The following is a 24,542-nucleotide window of genomic DNA, read 5'->3' as shown; positions in this document are numbered from 1 at the left end:
ACACAAGACAATGTAGTACGGAAATATCTCGTATGTGGGGAAGGGACACTCAAGAAATTTATACCAAAAAGTAGGATTGATTTTAATTTCATTAAAACACAAATTAAACATTGATTTTTTATGGGAAACAATATTTAATATTATCTACTGTTTAGAAATATGTCAGTGGCATAGTAATGTGTGCAGCATCACAGTGAAAAGATAAACGAAATTATTTGATGATTGGAACTCAAAAGCAATAGTATGTAAAGCTTTCAAATATAAAATTTATTACCAGCTGGAAATTGACAAACAAGATATACACACTTCGAGAAACATTGGCGTGCGTGCTGGGAACACCTCTGTGGAATCAATTTCAAGTGAAAAGTGAATTGATTTAAAGACTATCAAATGTTTAATGTTATAAAAAAAAATCATTAATATGTAGAATTTATACCAGAAAAACAGGCTTAAAACATGGCAAAAGCCGGAGATATAAGATCAGAAACACTGAAAAGTAAACTGTCCGTTTCAATGATGAGTTCCTAGTCCAATGATAAATTTTCGGAAAGAGGGAAGAGAGAAACCTCCTGGTCAAATCCTAGGTACAATGGGTGAAAGGGTAAGGAGCAGAACAGGTTTGGTGGCAACTAATTGCAAGAGGTCCCAGTCATCTTATGTAATCTGATGCCTGTTTTTGCACTCTTTTCTCTCTGGGTCATTTTTTCTTTTCTTCTCCTGTTTCTTCTACTTCTTTTTCTTTTTTCTTTCTCTCCCTCATTTCGCTGGTTATTTGCTGCAAACCCAAAGGTTTCTTTCTCCCTCTCTCTGTTTATGTTTTTCCCTCTTACCTGTCTGTCAGAGGCTACCCACATCTACAGCCAGACGTATCTAGTGTTAAGTGTGGGCAAACTAATGACGGCAATCTCCTATTTCAAAGGCTTAAGCCAGGTTTTGGTCAGATTGGGAACGGAGCCAGAAGACGTAAGCGTGCAATTACCAGTCAAGGCGTATGATTCCCTCCCAGCCTTCACGCGACTGGATTGGTCGGAGGAAAAGAAAGAAAGATTCCATTAGTTTTGTGGCATAGCTTAATACTTCTTTTTTTTTCTTGTTTTTTCCTTGTTGAATTTAGTAAAATACCGTTAGGCTGGCACCAATAACATTTCGTGTATGGTCTGCCATGAAAATCATGCAAGAACTAGAATTGGAGTGCAAGGGAATTCAACAGCTGAATCTGTGAACTTCAGAAGTAGAAATTCTTTGCGGTCGGAGTCTAGTGTCTGTTTTTAAAAGAATTTGCTTCGATTCAGGTAATATAATTTAATATCTTTATTCGTCCAAAATTGAAGTTGCCAACCTAAGATGGCGCCTCGTAGACTACAACCATAACATCATTATAGCAACCCACTAGTATGAACATTAACTGTTATGATAAACCCAGTTCAATTAAATATGCAAGAGTTGTACTTTACGATGTATAGTTAAATCAGTGTTGCGTCACGCATCTTACGCATTTCCTATACATCTCTCCACTAGAATGAAATTTAATAATACTTGATTATAATAGTAGTCTGTCAGCTTCAATCAAAATGTGTTTCGTTGTCCGTATTATCATTAGCCATGATCACTGTGAGTGATATTACCGGTACATCTCGGAAACAGCTTTCATCATGTAAATATCTAGATCAATGGTGGTCTTACGTGTTTCTTTGAAGGGGAGTTCAGCTTTGGTTTGCTGCTCTTCACGTATTAAGACTGACTCATTATTTAGATTAGGTCAATTAATGGTGCTGATCTAAATATAAATAATTGTTACTGTGAAATGCAAGTTGTGATAAACATTTGCAAATGCGTTCTCTCGATGTCGTGTAGTTGCATGTCATTTGTAGATAGCTCATAAATCATCATCACGAAGTAGTTGTAGTATATTCTAGTGTATGGCTGGATTAGTATGTGCTCCTGCTTTGAAGTTAATTGATAAATATGGCAAGCAGTTTGTAGCAATGCGTACCGCTAATACACTTCATGCATACCTGGCTAGCGGTTAGGTTTGGTGGGATTCACTCATTGTTTGAGACGCATATCATAATGATTATAAAGTTATTGGATAGGATCAGCTCATATCAATTTTATGAAGTACATGTATAGGTAATGTGTTTAGTCAGTCCTAGTAATGTTCCGTAGATGACTACTCATCATATTATAACTAACAAAACTCCAATGTGAATGATCTAGTTAAATAAATGAAAGCAAAATTTTGTAATTTCTCTAAATTTATTAAGTTTTGAAATACAATTGAGTGATACATTCTAAATTTGAATATTCTCAGAATTACCATAAAAGTATGGGCATATATGAATTAAAGTCCGCGGTATAATCATAATATGTTCTGCTGAAGCTGTTATCAGTCCTCATTGTATTTTTGATTTGTAGCATTGATATGGCTTGGAACAATAAATGTAATTTTGTTCAAATTAACATATTTATTGAATGGGCGTGTTCTTGCATTAATGCATATATACATTTTTTTCTTTCTTACGTAACTAATATATATCTGCAAACACAAAACTATGAAAATAAGATAAATAATTTCTTTGCAGATCTTACAGCTGGTATACAATTCTAGAAAGAACCTATAATTATTTTGTAAATAAATTGCGTTCTGGGTTAAATAGCTATCGATATGGATTTTTATTTTTATTTTTATTTTTTTATTTTATAGCAGGAATGTAATCGTAATAAATTGGCTTATTCAGCCTGGATTTATTTCTTCTGATATTATGATTAGGTTTTTTTTTTTTTTTTTAATAAATAAATAAATAGAGCGTCTTCTTTCTCCTGTTTGTAAGGAGGGAGAGGTACGTTTCAACCACAGTATATCGTGGACCGAAAGAGCAAAAGCAGAAGATAGTACAAAAATTACCTAACTGTGACCGCTGGAAATTTGTAGTGACGATGGAAAAGACGTGGATTTACCTTTTGTAGTGACAATGCAAAAGACGTGGATTTACCTAAATAATTGCGAAAAGTTCGGGCCATTACCTACAGATATGTTCATGAAAAACGCCAAAACTGTGTGCGTCAGTGTAAACAACTTTTTCGACGGGTTTTATGATTATTATTACTTTACGTTACAAAGGGAAGCTTAAGATTCATAAGATCGATAAAACTTTCAGTATCAATGCTGTTTATTACCAAGAATATGTTCTTTTCCGGTTTACACAGACAAAATATCAGCATTGTATGCGCCTGTGGATCTGCACCAGGAATATAAGCTTCAAGTCACACGACCAAAGCATCCCTGGCCTTCTAACAACGCATGGAAAATACAACTAGCATTCACACCATTCCGTTCGAGAATATTACCATTTAGAGTTCGGATGCTAACCCATGGATTACTGTGCTTTTGGATTTCTTATGGAAAATGGCCTCTGGAAAGTCTGCAAGCAATATACCTCTGGTATAGTTGCAGTGGAAACTGTGATGTCGTGCAATGGTTTATATCGGTGGCCATCACATCGAGCATTACCGACGGTGGTGGGATGGAATATGTTAGGTAAGCAACTTTAGTTCGGATGGAATTGGATCAGCCTCTGTAGTATATTATAAAACACGCTAGAGATATCCATTACTTCTGAAATTACTTCTTAAGTTTAATAAAGAGCTTTAAATACCTTGTATGCTCCTCGAAATCAACCCAAAGCAAGCGATTACAACTCAGTTGTAAGCTTCTAAGTGGAAAAATATCAAGATACTTTAACTCAGCATATTCTGAAATCTGAAAAAGATTGCAGTCTCTGTAAATCTTTAGAAATAACATGAAATTGTGATATTTAACATTCTACATTTAAACCTTGCAAATGAAAGGAGATGAAAATAAAATGAAAGTGAATGTCGACAAACAACTGATGGAACTAAAACAAAATTGGACGAAGCGAGAATACCCTGAAAAAACTAGACATATCAATCCAGCAGAAAGATCATATTGCCTGAGTTTGAACCTGCTAAAACTCGAAGACTGTTCATTAATTCTGAACAAGGACTGGATTACCTGTAACATTCTCCTTGTATTGTTTTTATTTTTCATAGACTCTCGTTTTTATTTTTCATAGACAAAAATACTCCATATTTTTCCCTCAATTCAGTTTGTTTGTTTACAAGTTTCCTTCATGTGAATTATGTTTCTATTATACATTTTATTTAATTTTGTTCCACTTTCTAACTCTACATTAAATTAATTCAAATACTACTATTCCTCGAATTCCCTCTCTTTGTGATCCGTCCTTTTCCTTATGCTCTTCTGATTTATATATATACATATATACTGGCTATACATGAGAAGTTCTTGTTATATGGGTTATATTGCACACAAAAGGTAATTTAACGGTTTCCAAGTACAAAATTAATCTGTGTCAAACTTCCCATAAGAACTTCTTCCGTTCAAAATGCTGGTTAAAATAACAATGATAACGAGAAACCTACTCCCTCTTTACGATGTTTAAAACATCAAAAGCAATATAAATTCTATTTATGATTGATATGTAGTTTTATTTATGGTTAAATTTTGACACAAATTTTACAATTTTGAAATTAACTTAACTTATAGTCCAAATATTTTTTCAACAAGAAGCAACATGCAACACTTAATTCCAGATTTTGATCTGAAAATGTGGTAACATACGACTCCAACAATGAGAGATACTCCATATGATTATAATAGTCAAGGTAAACATGATACTTCTATTTTAAAACAATGACAGACTGCTTCAATCAGGAAGTGACACTAAACCTTAAACTTCACAATGCATGGTTAACATAAATTATCAAATAAAATATTAAAAATAACTGTCCTTATCTACAATAACTATCTATAGGTTCCCTACTCTAGAATTCTACGAACACTTTACGAATGAAAAATTGTACTTAAAATGTAGTGAAACTACGTTAAAAAAAATAAATAAATATGGATACCGTTGAAAAATATCAAATGAGATTTTCTTATAGATTTTCCTAAAGATCAAAGATACATACCTCATTTATGGAAAGATTCAACTCCTCAATACTACAAAGCGGAGAATTGGTTGCTTTCATCAGAAATCGCAGACTCTTAATTTTATTCATACTTAACGACAATGATGTAACATTTAAAGCACTCTCACGAATAATTTGAACAATAAGTTCAAAAGTCACCGATTCGCCAATTGTAAACAAACACATATCAATTAGTTCTGAAAGAAAAAAATATATTATATATGCATATACACAAATATTACGAAAAAGGTTTTATCAATAGCTTGTTTACTATCACAGAAATTGTCTATATCATACATCAACAGTCTATATTTATTTAAGGGGGCCACAATGACTCATTGGTTGAGAGCAGATTCTTGTTTAACAGGAAATTCCTGTCCCCTTCTATCATTCTAGTATTCTTTTGGCATGTAGCCAACAACTGCTATAAAAGTCGAAGTCTGTTTACCTTAGTAGTGCGTCGTTACGTTTGAAAATCTACAACATTTCGTTGATTTTCGAGGGAGGTTCAATAATTATTGTCCCCGGCATATTTAAAATACTTGAGCTGTGATGGCTGATGGGGGATATTGTAGGCTAATGTCTTAGATGCCTATATGCTTAATTTCAGAACCATAGCTGCTATATTAATATTCTTTTTGTCGTTTCAGGTGTGAGAGGTGGCACCTAGCTTGAAAAATGGAGAAAACCGAAAAACGAGCTGTCGTCAAGTACCTCCAGAAAAAGAGGTTAAGCCCAAAGGAGATTCATGAGGACATGATCAGTGTGTTGGGTTATAGGGTTCCTTCCTACCAGGTGGTAAAGAACTGGTGTCGCGACTTTCGTTGCGGCAGGGAAAGCTCTCAACAGGCTCCTGATGCTGGTCCTCCAACAGCATGCACCCCAGAAGACAATGATGCTGTGCATGATACGATTATAGCAGACAGACGAATCACGGTGCAACAGTTAGCAGACATCATGTACATCTCTATATGCTCAATGGAAAGCATTGTGCATGAACACTTGGGATTCAGAAAGGTGTCAGCGCGATGGGTACCCAAAATGTTATCTTGTGAAAATCAGAAAGACATAGTTCGATGTTCAAGGGCTGGTTTGGAGGTTATGGTGGTAGATCTGAAACAGTTCTGTGATAGATTTGTGACAGTGATTGAGACGTGGCTCCACCACTATGATCCCGAGTCCAAACGACAGAGCATGGAGTGGCGGCACAGCAGTTTGCCTCCCTCACACAAGTTCAAGGTGCAAGTATCAGCACGCAAGGTTATGGCCACAATTTTTGGGGATGCGAAAGGTGTGCTCCTTATTGACTACCTGGAGGTTGGACACACTATCACGGGGGCCTATTATGCAGCCCTAATCCCTAAGTTACGCGAAGCAATCAAGGAAAAATGGCGCGGGATGTTGCAGCGAAAGTGCAGTTCCACCAAGATAATGCTCCAGCCCACAAAAGCCATCTTACTGGTACCGCAACACATGCTGCTGGTTTTGATATTGTGGAACATCCTCCCTACTCACCCGACCTCGCCCCTAGTGACTTTCATTTGTTCCCAAAGTTGAAGGAGCACCTTAAGGGGAAGAAGTTTCACTCAAATGCAGCTGTTATTGAAGGTGTGGAGGAATGGCTCACGGCTCAGCCAGACTTTCTTTGAAACTGCCATAGTGGCTTTACAGCATAGATGGAAAAGAAGTGCATTACTATGAAAGGAGACTTTTTGGAAAAATAATACTGCTTATAGGTCAGACACAATAATTATTGAACCACCCTCGTGTTTCCGTCAACATTCCTGAGGATGTTATTACTCTAGGGTTACTTTTTGAACTGCTTCCACTCCATATAAATATTTTTTTCTGGTTTGCGACAAAACAATATTTTCATACTTAAAGTCAAGATGAACAGAGTCATACCATGGTCCTCAATGTTGACACAAATGAACGAAATATAGCAATTTTTCAACCGTCACGACAATCTTTCAGGTACATAAACTCTAACTTAAAAAAGAAGTGCGCTGAAATGCACATCTTAACGTATTATATAATTCCTAATTAAAATTATCTTTCTTTTTAATTATTATTATATATTGTTGATTATAATCCAACACCTAGTAGCTTAACAATTGTTTTTTAACCCCTTCCACTACGATTTATTTTCTGAATTCTGATAATTGAAGTATAAGTTATAGAAGTGTATTATAGATGGTTTATCATTATATAACTTTCAAAACATCAATACAGTAACCCTACACGATGCTACAATAGTTTGAATTTTATGACAAATGTAGCTCGTCATTGTGCGATTTGGCACCGGGAGGCATGAGGAGCTACACTCGTTATTTCAGTGCAAGGGGTTAAGTTCCATAAAACAATTCTCACCATAGGTATTTTGAAATACTAAACGGAAGTTCATTTATAACTGTTTTAATTTTATAACTTTAGAAAAAAATAGTTTTATATTAAGATGCAAAATGTTCTAAGGGACATAACACTTACAGTAACTAGAAGTTGATAAAAGAGGGGAGAAATACCTTTATCCATATACAAGAACTGCAAGTTGAGTGTCCTGGTAAAAGGACTCCATCTCTTCATAACGACTGTTTTTAGCTTTTTGATTAATGAATCCGTTATGACAGGCACGATGGAAAACACTGGTTCAATGCTCATTATCTACAAAAGAAAAAGAAAATTCTATTCCATCTCAGAACCATACCCCCTAACGGCAATTCATTTTTAATTACTTCAATTTAGATCTTGCATATTTAAACGTAATTAAGATTTCTTTTCTTTTTTTATAGCTTGTGTATGTTTACCTTCACCTAACTAATGGTCTGTGAGACTAACAAGAGATAGATTCAAACTGGAATTAAATCACGCTAGCTACTTTGCAATTTCAAGGCCCATAGTTTACGAACTGAATTGGATTATTTTGTTATCAGTTTTTACCATTAGACGTAAGAACTTGCACTGAAATTCTATCTTGAACTGGAACATCACTATTCTTCTAAAAGTAACATATATATTTTACATGTTGTGCACTACTTCAACATTTATTTTTACTTTATTATCCTTATTATTGTTCTGTTTTGCTCGTTATTCATTCAACCCCTGTATTTTAAGAAACTCCTTAAAATAAATAAATAAATAAATAGACACTCTACATTCCAATACGGCGCCCAACTTGACGCCTCAACATTTAAACGTTTCGCGAAATTGGCTTATAGTTAGATTTTGCAGTGTTAAGTGATAACGTTTTCACTGTTTTCCCTTCGTAATCCTGTTCCAACCATGCTGACCTGTATACCTATCTTCTATATATCTATTAAAATGCTACAATTGCAATAAAAGCGCCTCAGCTCCAACCTATAACTTCGGCTTTCAAATCTTTCATTTACGGTTATATGTGATTTCACGTTTAACAGAGACAAACATTTTAAGTGTGTGTACTTTAAATAAATTACTTAAATACATCTTTTTCATAAAGTTTATGTTTTAAAATTATTGTTCAAAGCCTTCGTATTTTAATAAGCCTTCTCCAAAATAAATGCAAATGAACTGTGCTGCCATCTCTGAAGTTCTTTTAGACTATATGTTGTGGACGTTTATATGTTTGTGGCCAATCCTTCGACAATGAGATCTCGGAAAGCACAGGCTCTAGAAAAATGACGTTTTCACTGATCGATTGCAAATTTTGCGTAGAATGTCCAGTTTTAATTGAATATTTAAAAAAAAACATGGCCATTATTTCTTTATTACATTTTTATGGGTACACTGGAAGTGTTGAAATTAAAAAAAAAAACTAAAGCATATCCTACACATTATACATTCCAACACCACATAGTTATATATTGGGGTTGTATATGTCTCAGGCGTTTGTTTCATGGTCAAATAATAATGAAAAAGGAAGGATAACCATTTCTCCAGTAGTTTTGGAGTATTTTGCCCAATGAACAACATATATAACTGACCAAAGGTGGCCATTTTCCACTGGGTTCGCTCGGGCTCGCGCTCACCTGTCTCAGCTGGGCTCGCGCTCATCTCTCTGGACTGGGCTCGCACTCACTTGCGCTCGCGCTCACCAGTCTCAACTGGACTCGCGATCACTTCTCCCAACTGGGCTCGCGCTCCCTCGCGCTCGCACTCACTAATCTTATCTGGGCTCGCGCTCATATCTCTCGACTGAGCTCGCACTCACTCGGGCTCGCGCTTATGTCTCTCGACTGGGCTCGCACTCACTCGCGCTCGCGATCACTTCTCCCAACTGGGCTCGCACTCACTCGCGCTCGCGATCACTTCTCCCAACTGGGCTCGCACTCACTCGGGCTCGCGCTCACTTCTGTCCACTGGGCTTGCACTCACCCGGGCTCGCGCTCACTTGTCTCAACTGGACTTGCGATTACTAGAACTCGCGATCACTTCTCCCAACTGGGCTCGCACTCACTCGCGCTCGCGATCACTTCTCCCAACTAGGCTTGCGCTCACCCGGGCTCACGCTCACTTGCCTCAATTGGGCTCGCGGGTATATGATGGGTATAAAGAGGTATTAAAATCTAGACTTTGACTAGCAGTAGGCCTAATTCAGTAGAAAATAGAGCTATTAATGCTATATATCAGTTGTCAGATATAAAAATAAAATAATAAAGATGTTGCAGGGTTTAATGTATTAAACGTGGGCGGACTTTAAGGAACTTGAAATAAAATGCTCCAGATATTTAAATCTGGGCTTTGACTACTAGTAGGCCTAGTTCCTCAATAGAAAATATGACTAACGTATATAGGAGTTATTAGACATTAGAATAAAATATTAAGAGTGTTGCAGACTTCAAGTCTTAAGGCTGTCATCACACTTGCAGACCAATACTCATTAAATGAATCTCTTTCTTATTTACTAAGATCAAAACAACTTATGAACAAAAGTTTAGTGTTAGTAAATACGAAAGAAACTTGTTTGAGTGTTTGTCTGCAAGCACTACGGCAGCATTAAGAAGCAAAGCCTATCTGAGTATGATGATTTCGTAAAATTTAAAAAAAAAAAAAAAAAAAAAAAGTCCTGTTAGCAAGAAAATTCTATTATGTAAGTACTCATACCTTATCATGAAATTATTTTAATGCAGTTGATGACTTGTCAGGCTTATAAGAAAAATTTGGTTCGAAAATTTCCAGGGCCAAAATTAGGCTTACTGTCGCCCATGCTTCACACATCAAACTTGCAACATCCCTATTTTATTCTGATATCTGATAACTGCTATACGACATTAGTAGCTCTACTTTGTACCGAGTTATTTGGCCTATTTGTAATTGTAGTCAAAAGCTAGATTTTAATATCCAGGGCATTTTATTACAAGTTCCTCAAGGTCTGCCCACGTTTAATACAACGCAACTCCGCAACGTCCTTATTATTTTTTTTATACCTGATAGATAAGTCATATAAGATAGTAGCTCCATTTTCTGCTTAGGAAGTAACTAACACCTGAATTTCAATATTCGGTGAATTTTATTACAAGTCCTTCAAGGAAGCTTATGTTTGCTATCGGTGAGCTTTTGTCCATCACTGTAATATGAGACTGTCGGTGAGCTTATGTCCAACACCCACATTACGCATAGATAACTCTTGTTTTTAACTAACACAAAGATTCTTAGGTTTTAATTTTTTATTTATTTGTATTTTTGTGAGAAGACAGCTTTAGAAGTAAAATTAGAAGTTGAAATTTAGGGAGACATTACAGGTATTCAACATTCGTGAAATTACAGAACTTATAATAACAAGAGCTAAACGTTTCCCGAAAATCTGCTAAACGTTTGGTAAAGGAAGTAACAGGATCTGATATCAGTGACTCTAAGTGTTTGTTAAAACCATTTTATAATAAAACAGCTACCTCTGCGGAAGCTAAAAGCAAACCAAAAGGTAAAAGGGAACTTTATCTGATCCCTTTATATCGGTTTGAATGTAACACAACGAAATGATACTACTTCAGAGGGTATTGAAATGTCAATGGTCTCATAGGCTCCAGTAATACTTGCAGGAGTTCCGGCCCATCCTACAGGGATGTGCTAATCAAAGCACTAAAAATTAGAGATTTTTGAGAAATGTTGGTAGTGTATACCTCCAGAGCAATAACTTTTATATATAGAGAAAAGGAAAAGTAGAAAAATATTTTCTAAATTTTTTAAAATGTACTTTTAATCGGAGGGGGCTTGTAAGAGAAGTAACACCGATAAAAATTAAGACTTTTTGTTGCTTCAAACTAAAAGAAGAAAACTTCCCTACTATATTAATTGTTGTATACAACAATCAGGGCCGGACTTCAGCGGATTGGACCGATTTGTTCCCAGTTGGGTCCCGCGCTAGAGTGTAATCTACTATTCAGTGCCGTCTTAGCAGCATAATGTTCCCCTGTGGAAACCAGTGTGGCTCCTATGACTAAATTCTGCAAGTAATACATGCAATTAATACATTCTGCTCGCGGGTCCCTCTGCCAAGTGATCATCAGACTGTTAGATGGCTCTGTTACTCTTGGCTTGTGAAATACAATAACATATTGTAATACATGTACATCCATGAACATAAACAAGGGAGCGTATAGCCTGTTGGCCTCTATCTAGAATTTCAGGGAGTGAATAGTTTGTATTAACAAGCAATATTTTCTAAAGTTATTTCTGGAGTAGTTTCTTTATTTCTTTACGTTTCCAACTTCCGATGAAAAAATAGGCCTATTAAGAAGTATTACACCTCAATGAATACCAGGATGATATAGTCTTAATTAGATTTCTTTACTTGTTTTTCTGGAACCGGGAGTCCCACAATAGTGTTCCCATTCGGGCCTGCATCTTCTAAGTCCATTAGATTACTTTTTCCCCTTACCTTGAAGCAAGAAAACCTTAATTTTTTAACTTTGTGACTTCCCTCAGGAGCAACCACTACTTTTAATTATGTATTTGAAAGGATATTGTCCTGCTAAAATACATTAAATATAAATATTTCTTAATTTAGGCCAAGTTTAAGAGTATTAAAACTGAAAATTTGAAAGTATGCGTTGATTATAGCCTGTATTTTGTTCAAACAACACCAAAGATAATTAGAAGTTAATGAAAGCTCAATAAAGATGTTTATGAATGAAATTTACGTCATAACATCAGTTTGAGTCCAGCAAGGGTACCTTTTTTGCGTTGGCCTTTTCATGGGAATGCACTTCTCAAATATGTCATAAATTACTTTATAGAATTTTCTACTGCTTTATTTGGATCCGTATATTCGTTTAGATATTGCCAATCTATTCTCGCTAACTCATTATAGAGATTATCATAATTTCCTTTCTTAAAATTGAAACCAAATATGTTTCTTTTGTTTTTTATTCTAGATGATTTAACATGCGGAAAGCTTATACAAATAGATGGGTGGTAATTATCTTCTTTAATTAATGGGTGTGGTTCTCTTATTACTGTTACATTGGAAAGATTACTTATTACTAAATCTAATGTTCTCCCTAAGCTATTTGTAACATTATTGAGTGATTCCATGTCATGATATAACATAAAATGATAAGAGACTTTGGGATTTACTCGTTGACTGCAGAAAATCAAAGTTTGTTCCAGTTATTTCAGGCAAATTCATATCACCTGCAAGGAGAATAGTGCTACCTATCGTACAATTACTTTCGATAAAATGAAAAAAATATTCGTATAATGATAGATGTGAATTTGGTTCAAAATACACAATACAGATATAAAGCGGTTTGTAATTAACCATAGTTTTCACTAGAATGCCTTCTGGGTTCTGGTCAGTAACAGTCACTTGACTCACTTCCAGGTTCTGTACTGCCAGCAACACGCCCCCCCCCCTCCTTGCTTTACCACTTGTATTATATAGTCCTTATCTTTACGATACACTAGGTATCTGTTATCGAAATACTCTGAATCAAAATAATCACAAGACAACCAGGTCTCTGTTATTGCTACGATATCATAATTGTTCAATGAAATGTTGCTGGAAAACTCACATGCTTTGTTCCTAAATGATCTCGCATTCATATAATACATTAGAAAATTATCATTTTTTGAGTTATCTACAACACACTTGCTGTCATTATTACATAACACATCACTGCACTCACTTTGAGAAGTCTTAACTTGTTGAAGGTCATTCTCCCTTGCAGTGGCGGCGTAAGGGCGGGGCGAGCGGTGCCCTCGCTCGGGCCCCACTTTGTGGGGGCCCCGACGGTAGGTAAAAATAATTACTAAGGTACCTTGTTAGCATGAGCCGTACAAGGGCCGTCAAGGTTTATAATCCACACCTTCCCTAAATGTAAACGCAATTAATTGTTAATCAATATTACACCAAATAACGGATGAAACAACAGAAATATCTGTCTAATAAAGCTAATCAGTGCTGGATTTCCGTATAGCTAAACAAACTATAAGCTTCGGGCCTCACTCTCTTGGGAACCCGAAAGAAATTTAAAGAAAAAAACTGAATGTAGATAAAAATATATATATATATATATATAAAAGTTTCATATCTTGGAGGCTCCCAAAGAAATTTAAAGGAAAAAGCTCTGAATATACGTGAAAAATGAAGTAAATGTTTCATACTCGTGGGAGCCCCCAAAGAATTTTAAAGGAAAAGGCTGAATGCAGGAGAAAAAATAAAACAGACGTTTCACTTTCTTGGGGTCCCCAAGAAAATTTTTAAAAAAGTTGAATGTAGGTGAAAAATAAACAAAATAAAAGGTTTACTCTCTTGGGGCTCCAAAGAAATTTAAAGGAAAAAATGTATGTGGATTAAAATATGAATAAAATAAAAGTTTTACTCTGTTCAATAATCTCAGATAAATTTAAAGGGAAAGTTGTGTAGATTAAAATACGAAAGTATATTGTGTTATTTATATTCTAAGGTCTTATGATGCAAGTAATGGGGTCCTGTACGCCAGCTTGCTTCCTAAACTATCACTGTTTATTTATTTATTTATTTATTTATTTATTTATTCATATATCACTTCAAGAGAAGGGTAGAAAGAAGGGATCAACGTTTATAATTCTTTATTAGGGTACTAGCATTCTGTTTCTAATTAAAAGCTCTTTGGTGCAGACGCTATAGTCGCTGATTCACTTCTTTTCCTTCTGTCTTTATTCTTTTGTCCTTTACAAGTCGAATTTTCAGCAAGCGAAACCCTTTTGCTAAGCTGGTTTCCCCATTTTTGCTCTTGTTTTTTGGCGTATGAATTTACATTTCAGCTCACAAATTTAGAGTGAAGAAATGTTCAATAAGAAAACAAGTGTTCAAATAACCAAAATACTTCAGCATTATATTTAATTCAACTCCTGATTGTTCTCATATGGAACACCTGTCACAAATCATTCAATTTGTTGACATACAACGTGATTCTGTTCAAGTTCGGGAAGCATTTATTGATTTCATCTCTGTCGAAGGAAAGACTGCGGAGAGTATTTCTGTTGAAATACTGAAGAAACTTCAATGTGATAGGCTTGGTATTAAGATTCCAGAGGCCAGTCTTGTGATGATCAGGCTACAATGGCGGGGCAATATTCTGGAGTTCAAACTTTGATACGGAATATAAGTCCCTTGGCCATTTTCGTTCCTTGTAACAATAATTCATTGAACCTTGTGGCTTACATGCTGCACACGTTAACATTCTGGCGGTGACTTTGTTGGGAGCAATGGAACGTTTGTTGGTATTCTTCTCTAGCTCTTCTCACCGATGGAATGTGCTGCAAAATCACATAAAGATTGGTCTGAAACGTGAAAATTACACTAGATGGAGTTCAAAAGCAGAAGCTTTAAAGGCACTTTCAAGTCAATTGGATGAAGTAATTGATCTGTTGGTTGATCTGCGTGACACTTCGATTGAAACGCTTGATACTAGAAGAGATGCTGGTCTTCTTCTTGCAAGCATCTAATCATTTAACTTCATCGTTTTACTATATATCTGGTCAGCAAATCTATTATATTGATCGGATCCAAAAATGCCTTCAATCTCAGGATATGAATTTCAATCAAACTCTTATTCAGTAACTGAGCCTGGTTAACACCATTAAAATCTGGAGACGCGCTGGGCAAGGAAATCATATCCACACCTGAAAGAAGTTGCAGGGCACGGAACATAACTGTGGGCACACACAGTAGAAGGAGATGCATGCCTGGAGAAGCAAAGAATGAAATCTGACTGCACAGGCCGAAGTGTGAAAGCGAGGAAAGGCTAAAAGCATGTTGTTCTGATTTGGCTTTGTTCTACCCGAATGACCGGGGTGGCTTATTATTATTTCAGGATTATAAGGATTTAATCCGTTCACTAAGGTGTGTTCAGAAAGCTAAAGAACAACTTGATTTTTCACCACAAGGTATCCTGAAATATGTATCTTCAATGGGGCTTGAAATTTACTAAAGTTTGGCAACCGCTCTTCAGATTTTAACAACACTGCCCGTACCGGTATCTGTCGCATCATGTGAAAGGTTTTTCACCAAAATGAAATTGATAAAATCATACTTGCGTTCCACAATGAGTCAGGAAAGATTCACGAATCTAGCCATTCTGTCGAAAGACATCATTCACTAGATTCTGATAATATAGTTGCGACTTTCGCTGCTACTAAAGCAAGGAAGGTATCATTCTGAATGTTGGTGGAACATAGACTAATATGGTAGTGGAACTACTGTCGAAAGTAGTTTCATGTTTCAAGTAAACGCAATAAAAATACAAAAGTACCAAAAGAAAATGAAATCTTTGTTTTACGTCCCACAGTAATGCCGGTTAGGCTAAAGAGGACGGTGATGATGAGAAATGAATGAAAAGGTGGAATGAAGAAAGTGGGAGGAAATGGGAGAACCGCGAGAAAACCCACGAGCACGATGTTTATCCATCACAAAGTCCGGGACCCCAAGTACCGGAGGTGAACGTTCTACCACTGAGCCACCGCGCCCCCAAAAGAACCAAAAGAGTAATAAAAACTGTCAAGATTTGTCAATTGACTGGTGATAGGTGTTAATGGAAAGTAGGATGGTATAACCCGTAGTAGAATTCTGTGCTCACATATTTAATCTATAATATCCCCAATTATTCAATATATTCAGGATTTTTTTGTTATAATATATTCTAATACTAAGTATGTTAGTAAATTGTAATGGAAATAGTCATAAGTGAGAATATAAACATGACTGAATTATTAAATACAAAATAATATAATCATAAAACAAGTGCGAAATCTGGAAACAATAGTAAAAAGGACAAACAGGAGAGAAATATTCTAGTGCTTAACTATTCTCTGATATTTCGGCAAAAGCAGCGGGACTAAATAGATCGTACATTATCACTAGAGTGAAACCGAATGTTAAAGTGAATGGGGCTAATTGTAGGAAGAAAAATCTAATCAAATAAAACCCATCTAACGTAAATTAGGACAGATGAGAAACCATGAATAAATTTAACCATATGAGAAGTTGCGCAGGAGAAACACCAAAGGCGAGAACCGAACAAAAGTATTCTAGAAAACATAGAGCTTACATTTGAAAATTTGCATTGGTTATATTATTATTTGCAATTTTTGCAATATCAGCTCATTGTTACTTTTTGTACATAAATTTGTCTCTCAACATTAGAAACATTACTTCCACTATAGGAACATTACTTCCACTATTCCATCTAATTACAGTACGCCTTGATACTACGATAGTATAGGTGTAGGATAAATTCTGGATTCTTGATTGTTACATTTTGTTTGTTCTTAAGATTGTTATTTCTGTTGTGGGTTGTAGTTTCCGTTACACTTGTATCCCTAATCCTTTTTCTATCGTGTCCTTTGTTTAAAACTGAATAAAAAAGAGAAAAATATACAATGATAATCGTGGTCTAGTTTTATTTGTAGATACCAGCCTGAAGGCGGTTCTAAGCATTTAAAAAATAGACAGGGATGCTAATGTCAGCCCTATTGTTTAATGTATCCCAGATTATAATGATCTAAACACACACACACCAACAGGAATGGGGGAGGAGCAAACAGAAAAAATGATTATGTAAATAAATGTCAAAAATAGAAGTGTATAATTCACGATTGTTTGAAAAGGGGCCCCAACATACTTCACTGGCCCCGGGCCCCAGTTTGCCTTACGCCGCCACTGCTCCCTTGTTTGTCAAGAGATGCTTCTTCCTCCAGGGCGTGGTTGACCTCTGCCCCTTCGAGCTGCATTCATTGTTTGTCTCAAAGCTGGAAACTCTTCATCACTCACCCCCACAGGCTCTGCAGGTGATCACACACTACAAGAAGCACCTGCAACTGCTGAATTTTTTGAAGCGTCTCCATTGTTCACATTCACTGAACACACACCAACTGTATCACTTAGATTTTTGTCAACTGTGTTTCGTAGGTCCTCGATAGTATAAGATTTCCCATCAATATACAACTTATCGAATTGCATTCGCACCCTTGTCCGCGTGCCTTGGCTTTAACCCGGTATTCATTCAGTTCTCTTCTAATGGCTCTAATACTATAGGAAAAATCCTGACTTATACGCACAGGTGTCCCCTTGGCACGATATGCATTTTTCAGTATGGCCTCTTTCCTTTTGTAGTATGCAAATTTAACAATGATCGGTCTATTTTTGCCCTTACTCATTCTGTGAGCTCGGTCTATATCAAGCGGGTTCAGTTCAATTTGGAGTCTGTTTTTAATAAAAGTCAAACAACATCAAAATCGAGTTGTAACCAGGGATAAAAATTGATCTGAAAAGGTTGAGGAACGCATGACGTCATGTCATCCCTTGTGCCTATCTTTGTCCACTATATTTTTTAGGAAGTGGAGGGACGCCATAGATATTTTTGGAAGTGGGAGATGACGTCCCCCGTGTTTTCCTTCACTTTTAACTCTGGTTGTAACAAACGACACGCCATCGTTTCAGGGTACGGTATCTTTCGAAAAAAGACTTTAATGAAAGGAGGTGTGTGTGTGTGTTATTTTATTTTATTTTTTTTCTTGGATGTTGAATTGTTATCTTTCTTTTCTTAATAGCCCATTGACTTATATGAGGAAGTATTTTTCTTTTAAATAGACGAGATTTTACTCATTCAATTTTAATAATTTCTTCTTCTGGCCTATTTAAGGGTTCCTTGCTTTAAAAATATTCAATGTTATATTGTTTTAGTTTTTATTTATATATATTAAAATTACATAATACAGTGGTTAAATTTCGCATAGAATACATTTAAAGATCTCAAGAAGAAGTAGTCAGTAAAATTAACTGGCTTAAATTCTTTGTTTCCTCATATAAATTAATGGGCTGAATAACCATTATGATGCAAGTTATCAACATTCTTAAGAGCTACTCTTGTTTATTGGGACTTAAAAAAGCTATAATTAATAATATATAATTATTTCGCTCGACTTTCTATGAACGCACAGCTTCATTAGTTGTTAGTAAATAAATTTCCTACTTCGCAAGGTCAAGTAGTTTCCTTATTCTATGATCTCGCACACACACACACACACACAAAAAGCTTGGGTCATGTAAGTTGTTACTAAAACAGCAAAAACAAATACCTGCCTCAAATACCATCCTCTCATAATAGCCATGAAAAAGTCGGTTCTCTATCGAAAAGTGTTTGAAGTCCTCTGGACAATAAAATGACAGCTCAGACCTCAAGAATGTGATTTTTCATTTTGTAAAGTTGTTTAATTCTTCCTTTACGATTCTGCACATGGAATGAATTTCCTATTTTTTGACTCTAAAGCAAATTAGTCCACGTGAGTGTGAAGTGAGCGCGGGCTCTCACTCAACTGAGCTCGCACTCACTCGGGCTCGCGCTCATCTCTCTGGACTGGGCTCGCACTCACTCGCGCTCGCGCTCATCTCTCTCGACTGAGCTCGCACTCACTCGGGCTCGCGATCACTTCTCCCAACTGGGCTCGCACTCAGTCGCGCTCGCGATCACTTCTCCCAACTGGGCTCGCAATCACTCGGGCTCGCGATCACTTCTGTTAACTGAGCTCGCGCTCACTCGGGCTCGCACTCACTTCTCTCGATTGGGTTCGCGCTCACTGGGGCTCGCGCTCACTAATCTCAAGTGGGCTCGGGCTCACTCGGGCTCACGCTCACTTATTTCATTGGGGCTCGGGCTCACTCGGGCTCGCGCTCAATTATTGAGCCCGAGTCCGGTTGAGCGTGAGTGCCGAGCTCACGAGCGTCGGGCTCGCAAGTTTGGACACCTATGTAACTGACATTATAATTAATTGTGTATGTAATATATTTACTTATTATTTACTGCATGCAAGAAGAATACACTTATCATACATGAATTAGAAATTTCGATCAGAAGTAGGCTCAAATCTTGCAAACGGTCCGAGATATTGAAAAAATAATAAAAAAAAATATACCTTTTATAGTGTCCTTTGCCGATTTTTATCACGACGTCTTTAACTATTGTCTGTAAAGGGACATATACAGATGTTGTGAGGAATGGCAAGGAGATTCATGCTCATATGCGAATGATGCGCTGTGTAGAGAGCGCAGGTTTAGCTAGTATATACGTCAAGAGTGGACTACGTAAAACTGTCCCCTCTTGATATTTGTTTAAAACCAAAATTTCAGCTATTTATTTTTCAATTAGTCTTAGAAGTTACAAGGAGAAATCAAGTTGCTCGGTCCACCTTATATATATATATATATATCAACTAAAACTAATAGCTAAATACACAATTGTAAATTGAAAACAGTACTTGACAAGAGTACCACTATGGCGGGCATCTTCAAGTCCGCTATCTTACGTTCAGATTCAAAGTTTTGAATCGGAAGGAATCGTGTTTCTATCAAAGTATCTCCAAGGCCAAAGAAGGAGAGGCAAATCAGGAACGTACTACGAGCAAGTTCGTCGTTTTTTTCCACATTCGGGACGCTTTCGCACCGTGAATTCCTGGGCTCTTCTCGGGCACTGAACTTGTGAAACACTACTCCATATTTTACTCACAGTTAAGAACGACTGCGAATTCGTATATGCTTACGAAGCATTGTGACACAAATAACTATCATCTTCAACATCTCTCATAACAATATACCATGATCAATCATAAGTTTACAATAAAAAGTACAAATTAAGGTAAAGTTCTTTTGGTCTTATGAGACAAAACAATACTGCAAGTCACCTATCTATGTATTTCATTGTACTGTAATATTCCAAGTCACCTATCTATGCATTTCATTGGACTAAGTCAGTTCTTTTGTTAGTGCCTTCCTGATTTTGTTTTTGGTCACAGCATCAAAGATATTGTGAAACTTAAGGAAGAAGGAACGAAAGAAATAAAACTTTAATGTACTGTTGAATAAAATGAGATAACTTTTAAATCATTTATAAATTTTATTTTAAAATTATAGTACAGAGAAATATGATTAAGTAAAGTTTAAAATAAAAATAGAAGTACTATATAGTATCTCTATTCACTTATATATGGAATTTTGTATGAAACAATCAAATTTATGTGCTAGTAACTAACTAACTACGTAAGTAATAATAATAATAATAATAATAATAATAATAATAATAATAATAATAATAATAATAATAACTTGAATCAACTGACCTTTGCTCCCGAAACGGCTATCCTTGCTTTCTGACAATGACACTGATATACTTTGAGGACGTCGTCGAGAAAGAATACGCTGCAACAGTTATCGGATACATACTAGAAGTATAAAATGCAGGAGAATTACAACAGATTATAAAACATTTAAATTAAATTCTGAAATTATCCATAATTATTATGATAAGAGTTACACTTGCATTCATTTTCAAAATACCTTTAAACTTCTCTAGCATTCTTTATAGGAAAAAAATAACTATTATTTTTTAAAAAGATATTCGCACTTGCTAGGACGCAACAGACCTCTCAAGTTTTCAGATAAACGATAAAAAACAGTTGTGACACCTGAAGTGAGGATTTGCCAGTTGATACTAGTCATTGCATTGCATGTATACATGCATGTAGAGTGTGTGTGTGTGTGTGTGTGTGTGAGAGAGAGAGAGAGAGAGAGAGTGTGTGTGTGTGTGTGTGTGTGTGTGGTGTGTGTGTGTGTGTGTGCGCGCGCATGAGTATGTATATATACCCGCCTGATTTGACGGGCTGAGAAAAATGGAAAAGTACTTTAAAGTTGTTAGAAAGCATAACTTTGTACTGTTGAACTCTTTAGTGCAGCAGCACAAAGTATATATATATATATAGGATATTCCAATAGTGGCTTCCACGGACCACAGGAAAGTTGAGTTGAGTTGATTTTAGTTTAGCGTCCCGTTCAGCAGCGAGGCTATATGAGACGTGGACCTACTGATTAACGTGGAATCCGAACCACATGAGCTCCCGCCGGGAATCGAACCCGGGTCTCCCACGCCAAGGGCGCGTACGCTAACCGCTTAGCAACGGAGGAGCTCCCACAGGAAAGTAAACACAAAAATATTGTATATTGGTATACCTTATCAGGGCCAGTTTGTTTCTATAAAGGCAACCAAGAAAGTTCTGTCGCTTTCTCATCCACCACCTTCGAACATCGATATGGCACCTAAGACGTACCTGGAAGATCAAACATAGTTCCCATCAGCATCGATGACCTTCTGCCAACGTTCTGGAAGACCGTGGATTCCATCGCGGTAGAACTTGGTGGGCCGTGAAGCGAAGAAGGTATCAAGTGCATTTTTCACCTCTACTAGGGATTTGAACGAGCGTCGTCTAACGTGATTGTTCAAGGAACTGATAATCGGACGGTGCTATGTTCGGGGAGTATGGCGGATGCAATAATGTTTCCCACCCAAGGCGTAGTAGAATGGTGTTCCGGGTCATTCTAGTCACGTTGGGCTTAGCGTGGTCCTGCAACAGATTTTCTTGAACACGCCTCACGCACAATCGGCCCTTTGCGATTCACAAGTCCTGGCTCCAGAGTTTTAAGTTTTTCTTGAACACGGCTCAACTATTGTCAGTACACAGTTGCATTGATGCTCTGACCAGCTGGTAGCAGTTCCCGATGCGCGATGCCGCGAGCAGCCCACTACACACAGGAGGACTTTCTTCTGATGCAGTGCTGGTTTTGGCTGTTTTGAAACGGTTCATGGGATGCTAACCAATAATGACGGCGCCGTGGAACTTTGTACAGGACCCACTTCTCATCACGTCAACACCCTGTTCAAAAATGGTCCCTTCCTCAGACGAGACAGCAAAGAAACACAAGTGTTTGCTCGCGTTGCCTTCTGGCCTGGAGTCAAATCATGTGGGACCCATCGACCCAACTTGTAGTGCTTCCAACGTTGATGGAGGTGCCGTCGAATGGTTTCTCCGCTCACACTGAATTGTAATCCCAGTTCGTCACATGTCTGGCCACTGTTCGCTTCAATTGCTGCCTGAAAATCTTAATTTTGTACATGTGTTGGCCTTCCGGCACGTGGTGCGTCTTCGGGTGTTTCGTCACCGTCCTTAAACTTGTTAAACCACCGCTGCACTGTCTGCATAGTCACGACACACTTACCAAAGGCCTGGCATATATATCGCATCGCTGCAGTGGCGTTTGACCCAGTTTGAACTCGTACAGCATACACGCCCTTATGATGCTCTGTGGAGGTCCCATGTTCACTCTGTTCTTACCCAAGATCACGGTGTAACTGAACTGCCACAACTAGGTAGTATGTTGAATATACCCACACCAACAACTTATCTTCGCCGTATCCCCATTTGCATTCAACTCACGGTGTGAGGGCCAATTGAACACAGACCTCCACAAAAAGCAACAGAACTTTCTTGGTTACCTTTATAAGACCAACCAAAATCCACAATATAGCAACGTCGTAGACAAATTCAGAATAATCAACAGTATTGCTTTACGAATTCATCAAGCAATTACGGCTGTTAAAGTTTGTAGATGCTGATATTATCCCCATTTACTAATATCGGTACAAGTTATATTTATGTTTCCTAGAAAAGACACTGGACCAATTTGTATCTGTATTTGGTTGCTCTTCTGTTAACAAGTTCTTCGTTTACTTCTATCATATACATAACTTGTACCGGTTGCTAATAAATGGGATTATTATCATCGCCCATCGACTTTTAAGTGTTATCTTGAAAAAAGCGATGTAACTATTTGACAGATTCTAAGATCAAAGCTATGACCCAATAGTTACCCACAACGCTGCCATATCAAACTTTTGGTTGGTCGTAGCGTCCGAAAGAGATCCCGGGGGTTATACCATTATACAGCATTCTCGCTTTATTTTGACCTATGGAATAATTTATTTTGACTTGTGATCTTGGCGCCATTTTTAGGACACCCACTATATATGTTACTGTAAGAAAGAGCCTGATATATATATATATATATATATATATATATATATATATATATATATATATTGCTGTGCTAAAAATTCCAACAATATAAACTTATGCTCTGTAACGACTGTAAAAGATTCTCTACTTTAGTTAGCCCATCAGGTCTAAAGGTGGTGGTTAACATGGAAGGATGATTTCCCTCTCTCTCTCTCTCTCTCTCTCTATTCACTGTTAATTTTTATGGTTTTTGGTATGACTGGTTCTCCTTTTTTAATATCATCCACATGAATTCCGTTCTTGGTTTTCCATATTTAGTGCATCCATCCACTTTCCTTTCCATTCGTGTTAATTCTGGAGATTTAAATGGGCAAATGCGTCATTTCTCCTTTCCTTTATCATGACCACAATGCAGCCTTTTCATTTGCTTCTTTAAATACGCCTTTGTAATTTTTCTTTCAAATGAACATGAACAGCATTCTATTTCACGAACATACTCTGAAAAATATGTGTTTTGAAATCTATACAGAATTCTAGTGAACTTTACCACATAAAGTGTGTGAATTGAATATTTTTCCCACGAAGAGGGGAAAAATGAATTTCATCTATACACACCCAACCATTTCACACACATACTCCTCTTTCCCCTCTCACTATATATATATACCCTATCTGGCCAAAAGTATCCAGATGCCCCTCCGAAGAAGTGGATCAGGCTGGTGACGTCAAGTGGCGCGTGACTGAAAGCGAAAACACTATCGGGAGTAGTGTTGGAGGTTACAGTGATGCGATCGTGCTACAATGAGTAAGTCTACGGAACTCAGTGACCTTGATCGTCGCGTGATAGTGGGATGCCAACGTAGTGGGAAATCTCTTCGTCAAATTGTGGACATTCTACAGAGGCCGAAATCCACTGTGGGGGATGTAACTATGAAGTGGAAATGTCGAGGCAATGAAACGACTGACAAACGAAGTGGCAGGCCGAAAATAGTTACTGAATGCAGCCAAAGAACGCTCAAATGTGTAGTGAAACAAAATCGCAAGTCCTCATTCGTAGAAATCACACAGGAGTTTCAAAGTGCATCGGGCGTTAGTGCTAGCAGCAGGACTGTTCGTCGCGAGTTAAAAAAATCTGGAACTCCAGGGTCGTGCAGCCGCGAACAAGCCGAACATCAATCCCCAAAATGCGAAGCGTCGATTGCAATGGTGCAAAGATCACCAACATTGGACGT

General features: G+C 37.0%; 1 protein-coding gene across 5 annotated transcripts in view; it reads right to left on the bottom strand.

Annotated features, from left to right (window-relative positions):
- The window catches only part of LOC145694949 (uncharacterized), a 210,110-nt gene that overhangs the window by 36,033 nt on the left and 149,535 nt on the right, over positions 1 to 24,542 (bottom strand). For all 5 annotated transcript variants that reach the window (XM_081771742.1, XM_081771743.1, XM_081771745.1 and 2 more), the window contains 4 exons: positions 20,584 to 20,685; positions 7,536 to 7,674; positions 5,014 to 5,210; positions 3,657 to 3,760 (listed from right to left, as the gene is read on the bottom strand). In XM_081771742.1, coding sequence (XP_081627868.1) covers positions 3,657 to 3,760; positions 5,014 to 5,210; positions 7,536 to 7,674; positions 20,584 to 20,685 — 542 coding nt within the window. The remainder of the gene's footprint in view (positions 1 to 3,656; positions 3,761 to 5,013; positions 5,211 to 7,535; positions 7,675 to 20,583; positions 20,686 to 24,542) is intronic.

This window comes from Thermobia domestica, chromosome 9 (genome assembly GCF_964235325.1).
Source record: "Thermobia domestica chromosome 9, izTheDome1.hap1.1, whole genome shotgun sequence".
Lineage (NCBI taxonomy): Eukaryota > Metazoa > Arthropoda > Insecta > Zygentoma > Lepismatidae > Thermobia > Thermobia domestica.
The sequence above is the reverse complement of the archived record's forward strand: the minus strand, read 5'-3'. Positions and strand labels throughout refer to the sequence as shown.